General features: G+C 34.3%; 1 protein-coding gene across 1 annotated transcript; it reads right to left on the minus strand.

Annotated features, from left to right (window-relative positions):
- Positions 1-980: 980 nt before the first annotated feature.
- Positions 981-1,411, minus strand: LOC145157943 (uncharacterized). Its single transcript, XM_079076916.1, has 2 exons — positions 1,127-1,411; positions 981-1,037 (listed from the first exon to the last, which is right to left on the minus strand). Exons 1-2 carry the CDS (start codon positions 1,409-1,411, stop codon positions 981-983), a joined length of 342 nt encoding a protein of 113 aa, XP_078933042.1.
- Positions 1,412-17,495: the final 16,084 nt, after the last annotated feature.

Genomic DNA, 17,495 nt, shown 5'->3' on the forward strand with positions numbered 1-17,495 from the left:
CTTGAAAACAAAATTATATCTAAACTTTTTTTTTTTGCCACCGGTTGCCTGCCTCTTGACTTCTTTACTTATTTATTTTTTTCACATGATTACTTATACAAAAAACATTAACGCATAAGTCATTATTAATCACAATTCAAGTATGTTCTTCATTTGTATTACTTTTTCAAACAAAACCATTATAAAGTTGAAAAGAAGTAAAAAAAAACCCAAAATGCATAACCCGATACATAACATGAAGTATATATAGAGCATAACAATAAAATGACCAATTAAAGAAAAATCAATAAGAAACCAATTTAAAGTCAATGCAAGAATAATCAAACAAATTTCAATGTATGAACTCAAACCAAACACCAAAAAGTATGAAGTTAAACTGATAAAAAATCAAAAAACTATCATCCTAAGTAAGTCATTTACTTGTACCCACCATTTTTTTTCAGCAACCCTTTTCATATTTTAAATGGAACTATAAATAATGTTCCCGCATCATCTTGATTTTGCGACAAAAACATGAGAGCTTCTGCTAATTTATCGGGTTCCAAATCCATCGGCTCTAACTCTTTATAAATTTCATCACCAGTATACACCCGATGATGAGAGTTTTCGAAGATTTTGTTACCTTCGCTCATAGCAGAAGCCACATCTTTAATTGCACTCATAATAACCTTTTCAAACGATTCAGGTTCAGCTTCAAGTTCATATTCATCTTCAATTTCATGTTTCCTTTTTTTTACTTCTGTACTTCTTAGAACTTGAATTTTGGATCGGTGAAAAGCATGTAGGAGATAACACTTGAATATCATCATCATCATCATTTTTCTGTTGTTTCTCAAGTGTTATGTCATTTCTTTCTAGTAAATCACCCACTTCTTCAATTATTTCTACTTTGATATTCCTGCACCTGTTCAATCGAGCATTCTTCTCTTTCGGGGTTTCAGCATGCGCCCCTAAAGCTCTATCTCTAGCAAATAAATCTATCATTTCATTGTAGTTTGGTCTTTTTTGGACTTCAATGAAATTGCCTCAGGCTTTGACTGTAACACACAATCCCAAATATAATTATTGTTAAGAAAAATAACATAAATTTATACAGGACTAAGTAAAATTCAATACGAAAACTTACATTAATTAGGTTGGCCCACACTTCCTCGTCCGCTTCAATTAGTTGTGTTTCAGAATTCCAACCGAACCCACTCAATGAAGTTCCTCGGAACATGTCATACCATTGCAAAAAACCTGATTTTAAAGTTTTCAAACGATTCTTTAAATTATTTTTTGTTAAACTCTTCCCAAAATTTTGATTAAGCTCCTCTACCATGTTGGTGTACGCTTGTGGGATGAAATTCTCACTAATCTTGTTTCCCTTCTCTTGTTGTGTCAACATATCTTGAATAAAACAGTAATCCATCCAATCAGTCTATTTTATTTGTTCTTTCTTACTAACTTGTTATTCCTTGATCATTATGACCTGCATATCATCATAAATAAACGAACCATGCATTGATAACATAAAATATACATACTTAGAAAGTGTACAAGTAATAAGTAAATAACATGCTCAAAATATAAATAACACAAATCAAGTCAAACACTAACGATCCATATAAAAAAATCAAATTGAAATGATATAATGAAAAACTAGTAGCTACATTGACATGTCTATCTCATGGTTTGGATTCGGTAAGTAATCAATCCACATTTTATTTGCAATTAAGTTCCTCATTCTCTTTGTCGCGACATTACCCTCAATTGTTTCTATTAAGTTATGTTGCACTTCCTCTCTTGGTTCATTTAACACCTCCTGTAGGACCTCATCTTCAAGATTTTTGTCTCGATCTTCTTCTAACAAAAAGTTATGTAAAATACAACATGCCAAGAAAATGTTTGATTGTGTTTCACAAGAATAAAATGGTTCCTGTGTACTTCTAATGATAGGAAACCTTCTCTTCAGAACACCAAATGCCCGTTCTATAACGTTACGTAATGAAGCATGGCGGAGATTAAACAACTCTTTTGCATTCTCAGGAGCCTGAGTAGAGTACTCTTTCAAATGATACCTGAAACCTCGATATGGTGCCATTAATGTAGTTGTATGAGGCAAACCAGCGTCTACCAAACAATATCGGCCTACAGAAAAGTTGTAAGTAGTTATGTATTAAAAATTAGATTGCACACAAGAGTAATTTTGGTATTAACAATTTCCCTTTGGAATTACTAGTTTATCTTCTCTATTGAGTGCATTATTTAGTATCCTTGAGTCTGATGTTGTACCCTCCTAGCCACTTAAAATGTACGTAAACTTTAAATCAAACGTACAAGCAACTAAGACATTTATCGTAGGGCATCCCTTGTGACCATGATATCTAGGGACATCTTTGTTAGGTACTTTGACACGAACATGTATCCCATCAATTGCCCCTATACAATTCTTGAAGTAAGGATAAAATCGCTTTTTCTCTTGAATTTATTTTTGTACAGCATCACCTTTTTGTTTGTTGAATATAACGACTTTCTAGTGATATAATTGCTCGGAGAACTCTATGGAAGCACCTACTTGTAGTGGATTAAGAGCGACGGTTTAGCCAAGAGACAAATTGATTTTTAAATTCATTGCCCACAATGTGCAAAAACCTTGCAACATGCTCTTCAATGACATGCGTTGAGTAGCTCGAAGAACACCATTTTGTTGTAAGATAGTGCACAATTTCTTAAAAGTCTGCTCACTCATACAGATAAGTTCACAACATTGACCACCATTTGAAAGGTTGTGTAGCAACTATTCACGGATACGTTGCCATTTTAAAATAGGTTTTCTAGAAGGTAATTTGGGACTATTTGTGTTGGGAAGGGCACGATGGACATCAACAACCAAATCAGATGAAGTAGTTGCCTTTGCCCGACTCTCAGAAATTGAGCGGGTGTTTGTAGCTCACTATCCATCGAAAGTGTTACCTATTTTTTGAAAATGTTACCTATTGTTGTAAGATTGAAAAACAGAAAGGTCAAGAAATGTTTAACAATGTGGATTGGTTAAGGATCCTATGTTTGTTATAAAAAAATAGAAAGAGCCAATACTACTACATAGTAAACACAAGAAGTTTAAAGGTTAAAAAATTTAAGGCTTGTGGAATCCACAGGATTGCCACCATGCACTCGACATCTAAAGAGTTACAGAAGCATTATAGGACAACATAAGAACATCATTCAAGGTAATTTTTTTTCTAAACTCACATCCATCGTTTTTAGTATAACCAGGGACCAAAAATGTAATTTAGCAAGTGTATTATAAGAACATGTCTCAGAGTTTGTAGTAAGTGAAGTGATACATCAATTTATTAAAATGACCATTTCATTAAAAAAATTGCAAAAGTCAAGTATAACCATGAACCAAAAATAGAATTTAGTGAATGTATTAGAAGAATATGTTTGAGTTTGTCAACAAAGGTACTGACTTTTATCAATTTCCATCATGAGTAAGAAAAAGCAATGAACATTTATCTTTTTATCGATTAATAAAATTCTATTATGTGCATATATTTCGTTATTCATAAAATAATATGAAAAGTGAAAACCTGTAATTTTAGTTACAGATACAAACATGGACAAAATTTATGAACTACTTAACATACATAAATATATAATATTGTTTAGTTCAAGTTTTTGGTAAAGTTTTACATCAAATTAGTTTAAACACCAAAATATTAACATTTAAAAACCAATTTTACTTTTTTATTATAATCAACTTCAACCCAAATGCATATCTTTGTTTAAAAACTTGTAGTAAATAACAATGTACTTTAATTTTTATTTAATAAATGCATAGTTAATGCAGGGTTAAAGTGGTAATTTCATTAAAGATATTGGATTTTCAAAATTACATGAAATTATGATGCTATAAAGTATTTTGAAGGAAAAGTATGATGCTATAAAATAGTAACATTGAATTTTCTGCTTTTCATGGTTATGAAGCATACTGTCGGGTTAAATAGTCATTGAATTAAGAAAAATGAATTTTCAAATTTGTAGGAAAGTATACTATAAAATATAATGCATGATGATGCTATAAACCATAATTTAATTAGCCTTAAATCATTAAATAATAATTGAATTTGAGCTATTAGTCAAACCAAAAGAATCCAACAATTAAAGTTTACTTTTAAAGTTTTCAGAGTTGCAAAGAAAACCCCAAACTCTTGCTTGGACCTAGTCAATTTATTATTAAACTGAAAGCTTTTAGATTATTATATTGGAACATGTTCATAATTAAGATTAATTATACACTGAATTTATATATATAAAGGATGTTATGCATAAAAGCAATCAAATAGAAACATATAAGAAATGCCAAATAAATACACAACTAGTACCAAATTAGTTATATACGACCTTTATGTATAAGAATGCAATCAAATTTATTGGAAGTACCCAGCTAGCACCAAATATGATGTGAATATATAAATGCCAAATAAATACACAACTAGCACCAAATTAAAAACAGATAAGAAACATAAAGAAGAAATCAAAGAAGATAAGAAACCTGATGATGGAAGCATGAACAACGTGAACAGAAGATGAAGCAACAATTTGTGAACAGAGCATGAAACAGAGGATGAAGCAACGATTTTTGTTTCTGCATGTTGTTGTACGTGATTATATAGGGTTCAAGGGTAGTTTGGTAATCACCGAGATTTCCTGTTTATTGATTATTCTATTCTCTTCAAATCTCTCCAATTTGGGAGGAAGATTAGGAAAGAAAAGATATCTCCTGTTTCCTTTCCTTTCTTCCTAAATCACTCCAAAAAATAAACTCGGGAACGCTGTTGACTCCTTCTTTCTCTCCAATTCCCTCTTTTTCTCTCCGCTTCCCTCGTTAATTGAGTCTCGAGAACAGGGTGTTAGAGCCTATACATAAATACAACAAACAAGATAAAGAGGAAAGAGAAAATGATAAAGAAAAGCTTCTAGTGAAATCCAACAAAGATTGAAAGATTTGATTTGAAAATGTATGCGATATGGTCAATTAGAAATTATGGAGATGGTCAATGTTGATAATTGATGGTGAGATGGTGGAGATGGTGAATGTGAATTATTATGAAGCTGAAGTGGTAAATGTGAAGGTGAAGGTGAAGTGGTGGATATGAGATTATGAAGTTGTGCATATGATTTTGATGATATGATGTTGATATGGATAGTTTGTTTGTTGCTTGATTAAGACAATTTTAGTTTTTAATTAGATGAAGTTTCTTGCTTTTTAAGATACTTTTTAGTTTTTAATTAGATGAATGTTTGAACATATATATGATATGATGGATATGTGGATTTTAATATGGATAACTAGTTTATTACTTTACAAAACAATGTCTATTTTTTTTGTTTAACAGTAAATTAATGTTTATACAATGTTTCATTTTGAATTGCATATGATTTACATATTTCTAACGGTTTTATTTTAAATAAACATAAAGATGATAATCACATGTGATTGAATCTGTTTTGGTATATAAAAGATATTAATCATATGTGATTAAATATCTTTTGTTCTTATAATTATATGTGATATAATTATACCTTGTTCGTTTTTCTGCTTTTTTCTCTTTTTTTTTTTTAATTTTCTTCATTGACTATTTTTTTCTTGTTTTTGGTATGTCTGATATGTATTAGAAATCACATCTGATTACAAAAGACAATATTCAGAAAATCGCAAATGATTAATACAAGTCATGATAAGTATAACATAAAGTGTGTAATAAGAAATTCTTGGTGCTTTGTAACATTTTTTGCTTTATCTTTAGGGTTTTCTTCATTGAATTTCTTTTTTTCAGTTTGTTTTTCCTTTCTAAGCTTTTTTTCTTCTGCTTTACTTTTATCTGAGATGTATAAATAAAAGATATAATCAGAATATCATATATAATTAAAACAAGTATTGCTATATAAAGCATACAATGTTCATAACAAAATATAATCACATGTGATTGGATGTCTTTGTGTATAATCATACGTGATTAATATATATACATTTTTTAGTTAATTACATGTGATTAAACAAGAGTATTGGATGTTTTATGGTAATCACATGTGATTTCGACAATCACATGTCATTACAATATTGAGAAAGTCACATGTGATTATACTAGTGAAACATTACATAATGATTATAGTTGTCACATTAGAAAATCAAATGTGATTATATGTATTCTTCGATTACATATTTATATTGAATTAAATCACATGTGATTAAAACATTACATAATGACACATATGATTTAAATATGTTTTAAATATGTTATGAACAAGACATACTCTAGTAAAATCACATGTGATTACCATCCGTAATATACACAAACATATTAAATCAAAAAGAACACTAAAATAAAAGCAAAAAGTTGACTGAGGAAGAATAAATTGAACTAAAATTACATCTGTTAAAACACTAAAGCAAAAAGAAAAAAAGTTGGATGAGGAAAAATAAATTGAACTAAAATCACTTGTGATTAAAAAAATAAAACAAAAAGCAAAAGACAATGACATGTGATTATTTGTGTAATCACATATGATTTTGACAATCACATGTCATAGCACAATATAGATTAAATAGTATATTATTTGTATTTGTTATGTGATCATATTCATAATCATTTATACTAAAATTAACATATGATTTTGACAATCATGTGATTACAATATTGAAACAAATCACTTGTGATTATAATAGTAAAACATTACAGAATGATTATACATGTACACATTAGAAAGCACTTTGGCATAATCCCATGTGATTTTTAAACTTTTACCACATTAGAAAACACTTTGGTATAATCACATGTGATTTTGAAAATCATATGTGATTATATTTATAATCATTTATACTAGAATTAACATATGATTTCGACAATCACATGTGATTACAATATTGAAACAAATCACATATGATTATACGAGTAAAACATTACAGAATGATTATACTTGTACCACATTAGAAAATAACATGTGATTATAAATATTCTTCGATTATACATTTATATTGAATTAAATCACATGTGATTACCATTTGTAATATACACAAACAGATTAAATAAAAAAGAACACTAAAGCAAAAGCAAAAAAGTTGAATGGGGAAGAATAAATTGAACTAAAAACACATTTTATTATCATGTGTTATGAAACATTTTATGCTTATAAAATTGAAAATAATAATAAAAAATGAATTTAATAAAAATTGTATACATCATTTCTCAGCATCAAATCTACTTGGACAAGTGCGACTGCTGTGTGGTTCTCTTTTTCCACATACTGAGCATTTTCTGGTCTTCTTTTGAGCTTTCATAATTGATTTTTCAATTTCACTAACAAGACTTTTATTTCCACATCCTTTATTTTGTTGAACATTTGGAACAAAAATCTCAACCTCTTCTGGAATAGTAACCGTATAAAGTTTCTCAAGGACATCCGAATTTTAACTCGGCTCTTCGCTTGAAGAATTTCTCTTCACATCATTCAATAAAAGTTATGTTTTTTCAGCCAAAGATGCTAACTTCTGCTTATAAACTCTAATAATATCTAAAGCATATTCAATATTGAAAAATACTTCTTTAACCAGTTTCGTAACATCTGTATTCTCTTCATCAAAATAGTCATCAATAGATGATAATTTGAAGATATTACATCCTTTATCCATCGCATAAGAATATATTGTTCAGGTATTTCATTAAAAAAAATTCAATCAATACTCTGAAAGCATGCCTTCATAGTATACCAAAAGATTAAAATGTCCACAAGTGCAATTCATTTCTTTTTCAACATATTTTAGTTCCAATCGTAACAATAAAAAATCACATATGATTACACATTAATCAGATATGATTATACAAATAAACATCATACAACTTGGTTTAATCACACATGATTACCATCTTTAATATACACAAAATATATTTTCTACATCAATCACATATGATTACACACATAAAACAATATACACTCTAGTTTAATCAAATTTGATTAGAATCACATCTGATTTAAACAATTAAAATATTCTTTGATCATATATAAAACTCATTATCCTTATAATCACATGTGATTGATTATATTCACATGTGATTATAATAACATGCACCTATAATCACATCCGATTATACATATTAATATTAAAAAAATTATATATTTTATGATAAATCACATATGATTACAAGATTATCATAAATATAGAAAATAAAGATATAAATCAAAAATAAAATACCTTATACATTGCTTTTACTTCATGTTTTTGGTTCTTGTGCACAACTTTAAAAAAAATTTCATCCATCTCCCGCGCTTAAATCTTTAACATCACAATACCATCCTCCTTTATAAATCTCTTTTTTGAACTTCAAAAAACAACTTTCTCGTGTACACCTCTACTGTATGTTGTTCTATCATATGTGGTGACTTCCAGACATAATGTGATCCCTTAGTTTTATGATCAAATTCACGTTGTGTATATCGTTGTTTTTGAATGGCATTGTCGTAATTCATCATGAAATTTAGAAGGAAATTTTCGGTTTGTGAATATACATTAAAAAAGGAATTGATACTCTCAGACTTTGATGTTGTCTTCATCAACCCACACCATGGAAAATCATTGAAATATGTTGGTACCCATGCTTCATTATTTTCAAAAATATCTTTAAACCATCTCTCATCTTCAATATTAAATTCTTTCATCAAAATTTCGCAATTCCTCTTGAAAATATCATGCTTGATATTAATGTCCTAAACAAGCTTATTGAATCTTTTCTTGAAATTCGTGCTTTTAAGAAATTCCACAAATAGTTGTAATAATCACATGTTATTCATAGTTTACAAATTAATATTCAAATATAAAGGTAAAAATCACATGCCATAACTTCAAAAGCTTTAATCATATGCGATTATATATAGAAAACAATTGTGCTTTAATCAAATGTGATTATAAACTGCTAGAAACAATAACATTTAATAATAAACTGTTTTAAATCATATATGATGTAAAAATCACATGTAATTCACAGTTTACAAATTTATAAATTGTTTTAAATCGTATATGATATAATAATCACATGTAATTCACAGTTTACAAATTATTATTCAAATATAAAGGTAAAAATAACCTTTCATAAGTTTAAATGCTTTAATCATATGTGATTAAACACATAAATGAAAACAACTGTGCTTTAATCACATGCGATTATAAACTAATAGAAACAATAACATTAAATAATATTTTTTTAAATCATATATGATGTAATAATCACATGTGATTCACAGTTTACAAATTTATAATTTAATTTAAATCATATATGATGTAATAATCATATGTGATTCACAGTTTACAAATTAATATTCAAATATAAATGTAAAAATAACATGTCATAACTTTAAATGCTTTAATCATATGTGATTATATACATAAATGAAAACAACTACACTTTAATCACATGCGATTATAAACCGATAAAAACAATAACATTTAATAATAAATTGTTATAAATAATATATGATTAACATCTGGTATAATCTTAAATTTTTTAATAACATATGATTATATATCTTTTATACATCCAAAGATATTCAATCATATATGATTAAAACATACAACAAACAAAGTATTCTTTATTTATCATGACTTGGTTTAATCATATTTGATTTTCTGATTAACTTAAACAGTTTGTGTTAAAATTATGTTTGATTATACACATCTGATTAAACAAAAAAAAACTAGAAAAAAACCTCCTTTGGCAGTTTCTTCATGATATGCCACATTCAAAATATGTTCTTTGATTGATAAAAAATCATACTCAACAACTTGCTTTAGTGCTGCATCTTGATCAGTTAAAACTAGTAATAGTTATTTATTTGAGCGAGCCTTCATAAATTGTTCAAGTAGCCACTTATATGAATCCACATCCTCCGTGCTTAACAACCCATCTCCGATAGTAAAAGATGATTTATGATGATCAATGATAGTGAATGGAACAAAAGCCAATGCATACATGTTCAATATATAACTACATAATTAAAATACAATTAACCATATTTAGAAATTAGCAATAAATTACAAATAATGATATTAATTACATGTGATTAAACACAAAATCAAAGCTGAATACTTATTGATAAATGATAAATCACATATGATTATAATGACAATCACATTACCATACTTGCTGAGCATTAATAAATCACATATGATTACAATCATCATCACATCAATATACTTGTTGACAATTGATATATCACGTGTGATTAGAAAAATAATTACATCAACATACTTGTTTGTCACACCCCAAAACCGGAACGGCGGAAACGTTTGGGGGCGGAGGACGTCATGTACAGTATCACAACAATGCATAATAGTAAACAAGCAACAACATCATCCATTGCATTAATAATATAATTTTAATACAAGTGTGTTCTGTAGTTTATAAGACACCAAAAAGGAATAATCAAAATAAAGATGAGTCTTGAAAGCTCCGTCTTCTCAAAACCTGGTCATCGGTACCTGTCTACTGGTGACCTGAGAATACAAGTTATTTTGAAAGCATAGATCAACATTAAAGCTGGTGAGTTCATAAGTATTTTAGTGTCATTGTTTGTATGAAAGTGTTTGTAAATGTTTGATGTAAATGTTTGTAAGTGTTTATAGTAAATGTTTGTATCTCCTAGAAAATCCTATATTTTCTACTAAAAAGTAGCCTTCTACCAAGGCCCGAATGTTCTGTATGTTGTTTGTTTGTAAAAGTGTGTATCTTTCCTACGTATGACTATCATTACCAAATATAGTTTACATTACCGATTATGTGAGAAGATCACAATGTGAATGCAATGGGAAATTTAAGGTGTAGTGTAGTATTATATATATAAGTAACTACCAATGTACTAACTACCTTAAACCAGTTTGTTAATTGAGGTAAAATGTGATATGATTGTAACCATACTTGATTGACTAGTAAAACACGACGATCAAAGACGTCGAAATGGTATGACATTCGTCAGCCGAAGACCTGCAGGTCCCACTGTAGCTAGCAACAAGGTGTAGGACGGTCAGTCCCGTATAGATCTATACACAAATTCACGCTCTCCCTCCAGGAGACTCTGGTTACAAAACGTTACACAGCAGTAGATTGCCATGCCATGAAGTAGTGGCTCACATTAATGTTATAATATTCTAGTGTTTGTACAGTATGTTCTAGTGTAATGCATGTTCTCTCTGTTCTAGTGTATAGTATGTTCTCTTTGTATAGTGTAGTGTATGTTCTCTTAGTTTCTCATCATAGTATGTTCTTTCTGTTTCTCATAATAGTAATTTTGTATTGACTCATGAATGAACTGACTTTTGTATGTTTCATTGTACTAGAAATAGTGAGTAGTAAACCTCTAAACTATACCTATTATAGTTTACTAGAATGTTGTTTGAATGACTGAGTATTTTTGTACACCTTTGCTACCCAAAGGTGTTAAACTGATGTAAGAACTTTTATATCTATACAGATATACATAATATATAATTAAGATTCAAACGACACTCGGACAAATAACCGGACACCCTAAGTCGACCTTATATGGATATAATTAGTGTATAAGCAACTAATCATGATAAAGATTCACCTTAGGGACTAGGAAACACTTATATTGAAGTGTTGCAATCACAAAGGATTGCATCTAAGGGGTCTACGGCCACACAATGGATTTTACGGCCATTGTGTTTACGGCCAAAGAGGCATACGGTCCTAGAGTGTACGGTCAAGGGGTTTACGGCCGTACACTCATGGGAGGACTTGCAAACGAGGTGTTTTATGGTCCTATCTAGCATTCAACAAGTTCTTTCGATTCTAGGCTCAAATATAAGGGAGTTTAAGGGCCAAAACATCCACCAACACAAGAGTTTACGTCCATGCAAGGGTTTACGGCCGTAAACTTTTGATGCTCATGTATTTAATGATGATCTAAGGCTATAATCAAGAGTTTAACAAGTCTAACTAGGAGATAGAAGATATACTCACGTTTTTGAAGGCTTTTAATGAGTTCACGGCCCAAGAACAAGTAGGTGTTCTTGGTGAAAGTGGAGAAACTTGAAGATCTACCCAAAAAGAGATATTTCATGGATGAAAACATGAATCTTCACTAGGTATAGAAGAATATCAACTTGAAAATGGAAAGATTACTTACAAGATTGAAGATCAAGATGAAAGTTCTTGATGATACTTGAGAGAAAATCGAGTTCTTGAGATGGAAGTGTGAGAAAAAGGTGAAAAATGAAGGAATATCTCATGTGAAGGGAAGAGTTCACGGCCAAGGAGGTGTTTACGGCCGTAAACTCCTTATGGTGGAGTTTCCAGCTTGTATGCTGCACACTGAAGTCTATACGATACTTCCTAACACTTTATCCTTTAAGGTACTAGGCTTAAAACTCCCAAACAGACCTTTAACAGGGTTAAGAGATAGCCAAAAAAACAAGTCTGACTTTGATTGAATTTAACGGTTGTACAAGATAGAAATTTCGGGTTGTCACATCATCCCCCCGTTAGAGAGAATTTCGTCCCGAAATTAGAGTTTAAACAATTAAGCTATTACAAATAACTAAACGAAAAGATGAGGATATTTTAGTTTCATTTGATCCTCGCGCTCCCAAGTGAATTCAGGTCCTCGCTTGGCATTCCATCGAACCTTCACTATCGGGATACGGCTTTGCTTCGTTTGCTTGACCTCTCAGTTCATGATCTCTACTGGTTCTTCCACGAAGTTGAGGCTCTCGTCGATCTCGATCTCGTCGACTGGGATTACAAGAGTCTCGTCGGACAGACACTTTTTCAAGTTCGAGACGTGGAAAGTAGAATGTACGTTGCTGAGTTCGCGAGGTAGTTTGAGTTTGTAAGCTACAGGGCCGATTCTAGCAAGAATCTCGAAAGGCCCTACGTATCTTTGATTTAGCTTTCCATGCTTTCCGAAGCGTATCAATCCCTTCCACGGTGAGACCTTCAACAGAACACGGTCGCCCACCTGGAATTCCAAAGGTTTCCTTCTTTTGTCTGCGTAGCTTTTCTGTCGGTCTCTAGAGGCTTTCAATCGCTCACGAATTTGAACGATCTCCTTTGTCGTTTCCCGAATGATTTCCGGACCTGTGAGAGTGCTGTCAGGAACTCGTCCTTTAGCTAACTGAGTGTCGCCCACCTCAGCCCAGCACAGAGGGGATCTACACTTACGGCCATAGAGGGCTTCAAATGGAGCAGCCTTTATGCTCATGTGATAACTATTGTTGTAGGAAAACTCAACAAGGGGTAAATGAGTATCCCATGCCTTCCCAAAGTCTATCACGCAGGCTCGCAGCATATCTTCCAAAGTTTGAATAGTCCTCTCACTTTGTTCGTCGGTTTGCGGATGGTAGGCTGTACTCATGTCCAGCCTAGTTCCAAGGGAACTTTGTAGCGACTGCCAGAACCTCGAAGTGAATCTACTATCTCTATCAGAGATAATGGATATGGGGACACCATGCAGTCGTACGATCTCCCTTATGTATGTTCTAGTGAGTTTCTCCATCTTGTCAGTTTCTTTGATAGGCAGGAAGTGTGCGGACTTTGTTAATCTGTCTACGGTTACCCATATGGTTTCGAGACCACCCGTTGTCTTGGGCAACTTGGTTATGAAGTCCATTGTGATCCACTCCCACTTCCATTCAGGTATCTCCGGTTGCTGAAGTAAACCTGATGGTTTCTGGTATTCGACCTTAACCTTGGCGTAAGTAAGGCACTTGCTCACTAAGGTAGCAATCTCTGCTTTCATGTTAGGCCACCAGTATAACTTTTTAAGATCCAGATACATCTTATCGGAACCTGGGTGAACGGAATATCGAGTGTTGTGAGCTTCGGTCATGACCAAGTCTCTGAAACCACCGTGTTTCGGTGTCCAGATCCTATCCATGAGATATAAGTCTCCGCCACCCTTGACTAACAAGTTCTTATCCATCCCTCTCAGGGATTCACCTGCCACATTTTCAGGTTTCAAGGCTTCTAGCTGAGCCTCCTTAATTTGTGTGGACAGATGTGAATGGATAGTTATAGTTAATGATTTGACTCTACGACCAGAGTATTCTTTCCGACTTAGGGCGTTAGCTACTACGTTGGATTTACCCGGATGATAATGAATTTCGCATTCGTAATCACTGAGTAGCTCGACCCACCATCGTTGTCTCATGTTGAGCTCTTTCTGGTCGAATATATGTTGGAGGCTTTTGTGGTCTGTAAAGATAGTGCTTTTCGTACCGTACAGGTAGTGTCTCCAGATCTTTAGAGCAAACACTACTGCTCCTAACTCAAGATCATGTGTGGTGTAGTTGATCTCGTGTGTCTTCAGCTGTCTTGAGGCATAGGCGATGACCTTACCTCGTTGCATCAGAACACAGTCGAGCCCCTGGTTGGATGCATCGCAATAAACCACGAAGTCTTTTATCCCTTTTGGGAGGGACAGTATTGGTGCGCTGCATAAGGCCCGTTCTAAAGTTTGAAATGCTTTCTCTTGCTTCTCTTCCCAGTCAAAGGCCACGCCCTTCTGGGTCAATGTTGTAAGCGGTTTCGCAATCCGAGAGAAGTTCTGAATGAACCTGCGATAGTAGCCAGCAAAGCCTAGAAATTGACGAATTTCTCTAGGCGTCTTCGGTGCTGACCAGTTCTCAATGGCTTTGATTTTGGAAGGGTCCACGTGAATTCCTTCTTCACTGACAACGTGACCCAAGAATTCGACTCTTCGAATCCAAAATTCGCATTTAGAGAACTTCACATAAAGCTTCTCTGATCGCAGTCTTTCTAAGGCCTGACGTAGATGTTGACTATGCTCCTCCTTACTACGAGAGTAGATAAGTATGTCATCGATGAATACAATGACAAACTGATCCAAGTAAGGACGACACACCCTATTCATTAAGTCCATGAATACTGCGGGCTTATTGGTCAATCCGAATGGCATCAGTACAAACTCGTAGTGTCCATGACGAGTTCGGAAGGCTGTGTTCGGAAAATCCTCCTCTTGCACTCGTGACTGGTGATACCCGGATCTCAGATCTATCTTCGAAAAGTAATTCTCCCCTTGCAGTTGATGGAACAAATCGTCTATGCGAGGCAGAGGGTATCAATTCTTGACCGTAAGTTTGTTCAGTTCTCTGTAGTCGATGCACATACGGAACGATCCGTCTTTCTTCTTGACGAACAAGACCGGTGCTCCCCAGGGTGAGAAGCTTGGTCTAATAAATCCCTTGCTGAGCAGTTCGTTAAGTTGACTGGATAGCTCCTGCATTTCAGTTGGTGCTAGACGATAGGGCAATTTGGCTACTGGGGTAGCCCCTGGAACTAAGTCGATTCTGAACTCAACTTGACGTTGCGGAGGTAATCCTGGTAGTTCTTCTGGAAAGATGTCGGGAAAATCGCGTACCACCGGGATGTTCTTTATGTCCTTCGTCTCTTGGCTCACATCGACAACATGAGCAAGGAATGCGGAACATTCCTTTCATAAGTACTTCTAGGCTTGAATGCTCGAGGTGATACGAAGGTTCGTGCCAGGTTTGTCGCCGTAGATAATTAGGGTTTCGCTAGACGGTAGATTAAGGCGAACGACCTTCTTGTAACACATGATGTCGGCACGATGAGAACTCAACCAATCCATGCCGATTATGACGTCGAAACTTTTAATTGAGACCGGCATGAGGTCGATTGGAAATGAATGGCTATCTAGAGTTAGTGTACATCCTATGTATATGCAGCTAGTACTCTCTGTTTTTACGTTATCCATTTCTACAGTGAACGGTTCTTGAAGTGCACGTGATTTTTGTTTAAGCAAGTGAGCAAATTTCTGGTTCACGAAACTCCTATCCGCTCCACTATCAAACAGTATGCATGCATATGAGTTATCGAGGAGAAACGTACCAGTGACCACTATAGGGTCGACAACTGCTTCCTCGTGGCCTATAGCCAAAACTCTTCCCACTCCGCCGACATTCCCTGCCTTCGGGCAGTTCCTCTTGTAGTGGCCCACCTCGCCACAACCGTAGCAAGCCTGGCCCACACCAGCGCGGGGAACTTGGGTGATTGGCCTTGCCGGAGCTTTGCAGAAATGGGCATTGTCCCCTTTCTTATTGCAGTTAGCACACTGCATTTCCCGGCAGGGTCCGTTATGGTGGAAGCTGCATTTGTTGCACTTAGGCAAGCTTCCAGCATACTGCTTCATCGGCGCAGTAGCAGTAGGTGTTATCGCAGCATGAACAGCCACGATCTGCTGCTTTTTGGCAGCGTTCTGCTTCTTGTTATCCCAGAACTTCGCTTGTTGTCAGCGGCCTTGGAGGGTTCTGAGATGGATAGGGTTGTTGTTGTTCACGGGGTGCGGACTCCATGGTCACTGAGCCGTTGTGCCAGACGTTTGGCACTGTCGAAGGTAGTGGGGTTTGAAGCTAGTACATTCCCCTGAAATGGAGGCACCAGCCCCCAGACATACCTCTCAATCTTCTTTCCCTCAGTAGGGACCATTGATGGACATAGTGCCACCAGATCGCTGAATCTGGCAGTATAGGCCACTATGTCGGAGCCCTTCATGGTTAGGCTCCATAGTTCCTGTTCAAGTTTCTGAACTTCGCCCCTCGGGCAGTATTCCTCGATCATGAGCTCTTTAAGAGCTTCCCGGCCCATGGAATTTGCCACTATCAGAGTTAGTGACTTGACATGGCTATTCCACCACGTCAGGGATCGGTCCGCGAAGGTGCAAGCAGCAAACTTAACTTTGCTTCCTTCCGGACAGGAACAGATCTCGAAGATCGATTCCGTCTTTTCGAACCATTGCGAGAGGGAAATGATTCCGCCAGTACCATTGAAGTTCCTGGGTTTGCAGCTGGTGAAGTCCTTGTACGAGCACTCCCTAGAGTGCACTGGAGCATCACCATGAGTGGAATGCACATTAGTTCCACTCCCGCTAGTACCGGTAGTGGTGAATTGAGCTAGGGCTGCCGTAACAGCCGCATTCACCGCAGCTTGGATTGCTGCAGGATTGTATTGTGGAGGAGATGGTGGTGGTTGTTGTGTTAGAGTTATCAGAGTAGTGTGTCTTGCTGATCGACGGGGAGGCATCTTGTAGCCATAAGTTTAAAAGAAATGAAGATATTGATAAGCATTTGATAGGGAGAAATGAGAGTGAATCATGGACTAACTCTCCAAAGCCCAACAGATAGATGAGAGTATGATTGAAATAGAGATCTAGCAATAGAAGTATGAAAGCATTTGGATAAAAATTTCCCATGAGATTAAATATCTGTCAATAATACTGGTATTAAATATGTAACAAGTTCGGGAAAATGACCTAGGAGTAGGTCTTACATCAACCAGGATAAAAAATTTTGACAACATAAAGACCTAATTGACTGAAAGTTCAAGGTCTTAAGATACATAGGAAATTACAGGAAAAGTGTCACTTAGAGCACAGATAAGAAGGCTATTCCTTTAACC

The sequence above is a fragment of the Lactuca virosa genome, chromosome 2, assembly GCF_052849685.1.
Source record: "Lactuca virosa cultivar CGN04683 chromosome 2, Lactuca_virosa_CGN04683_v6, whole genome shotgun sequence".
Lineage (NCBI taxonomy): Eukaryota > Viridiplantae > Streptophyta > Magnoliopsida > Asterales > Asteraceae > Lactuca > Lactuca virosa.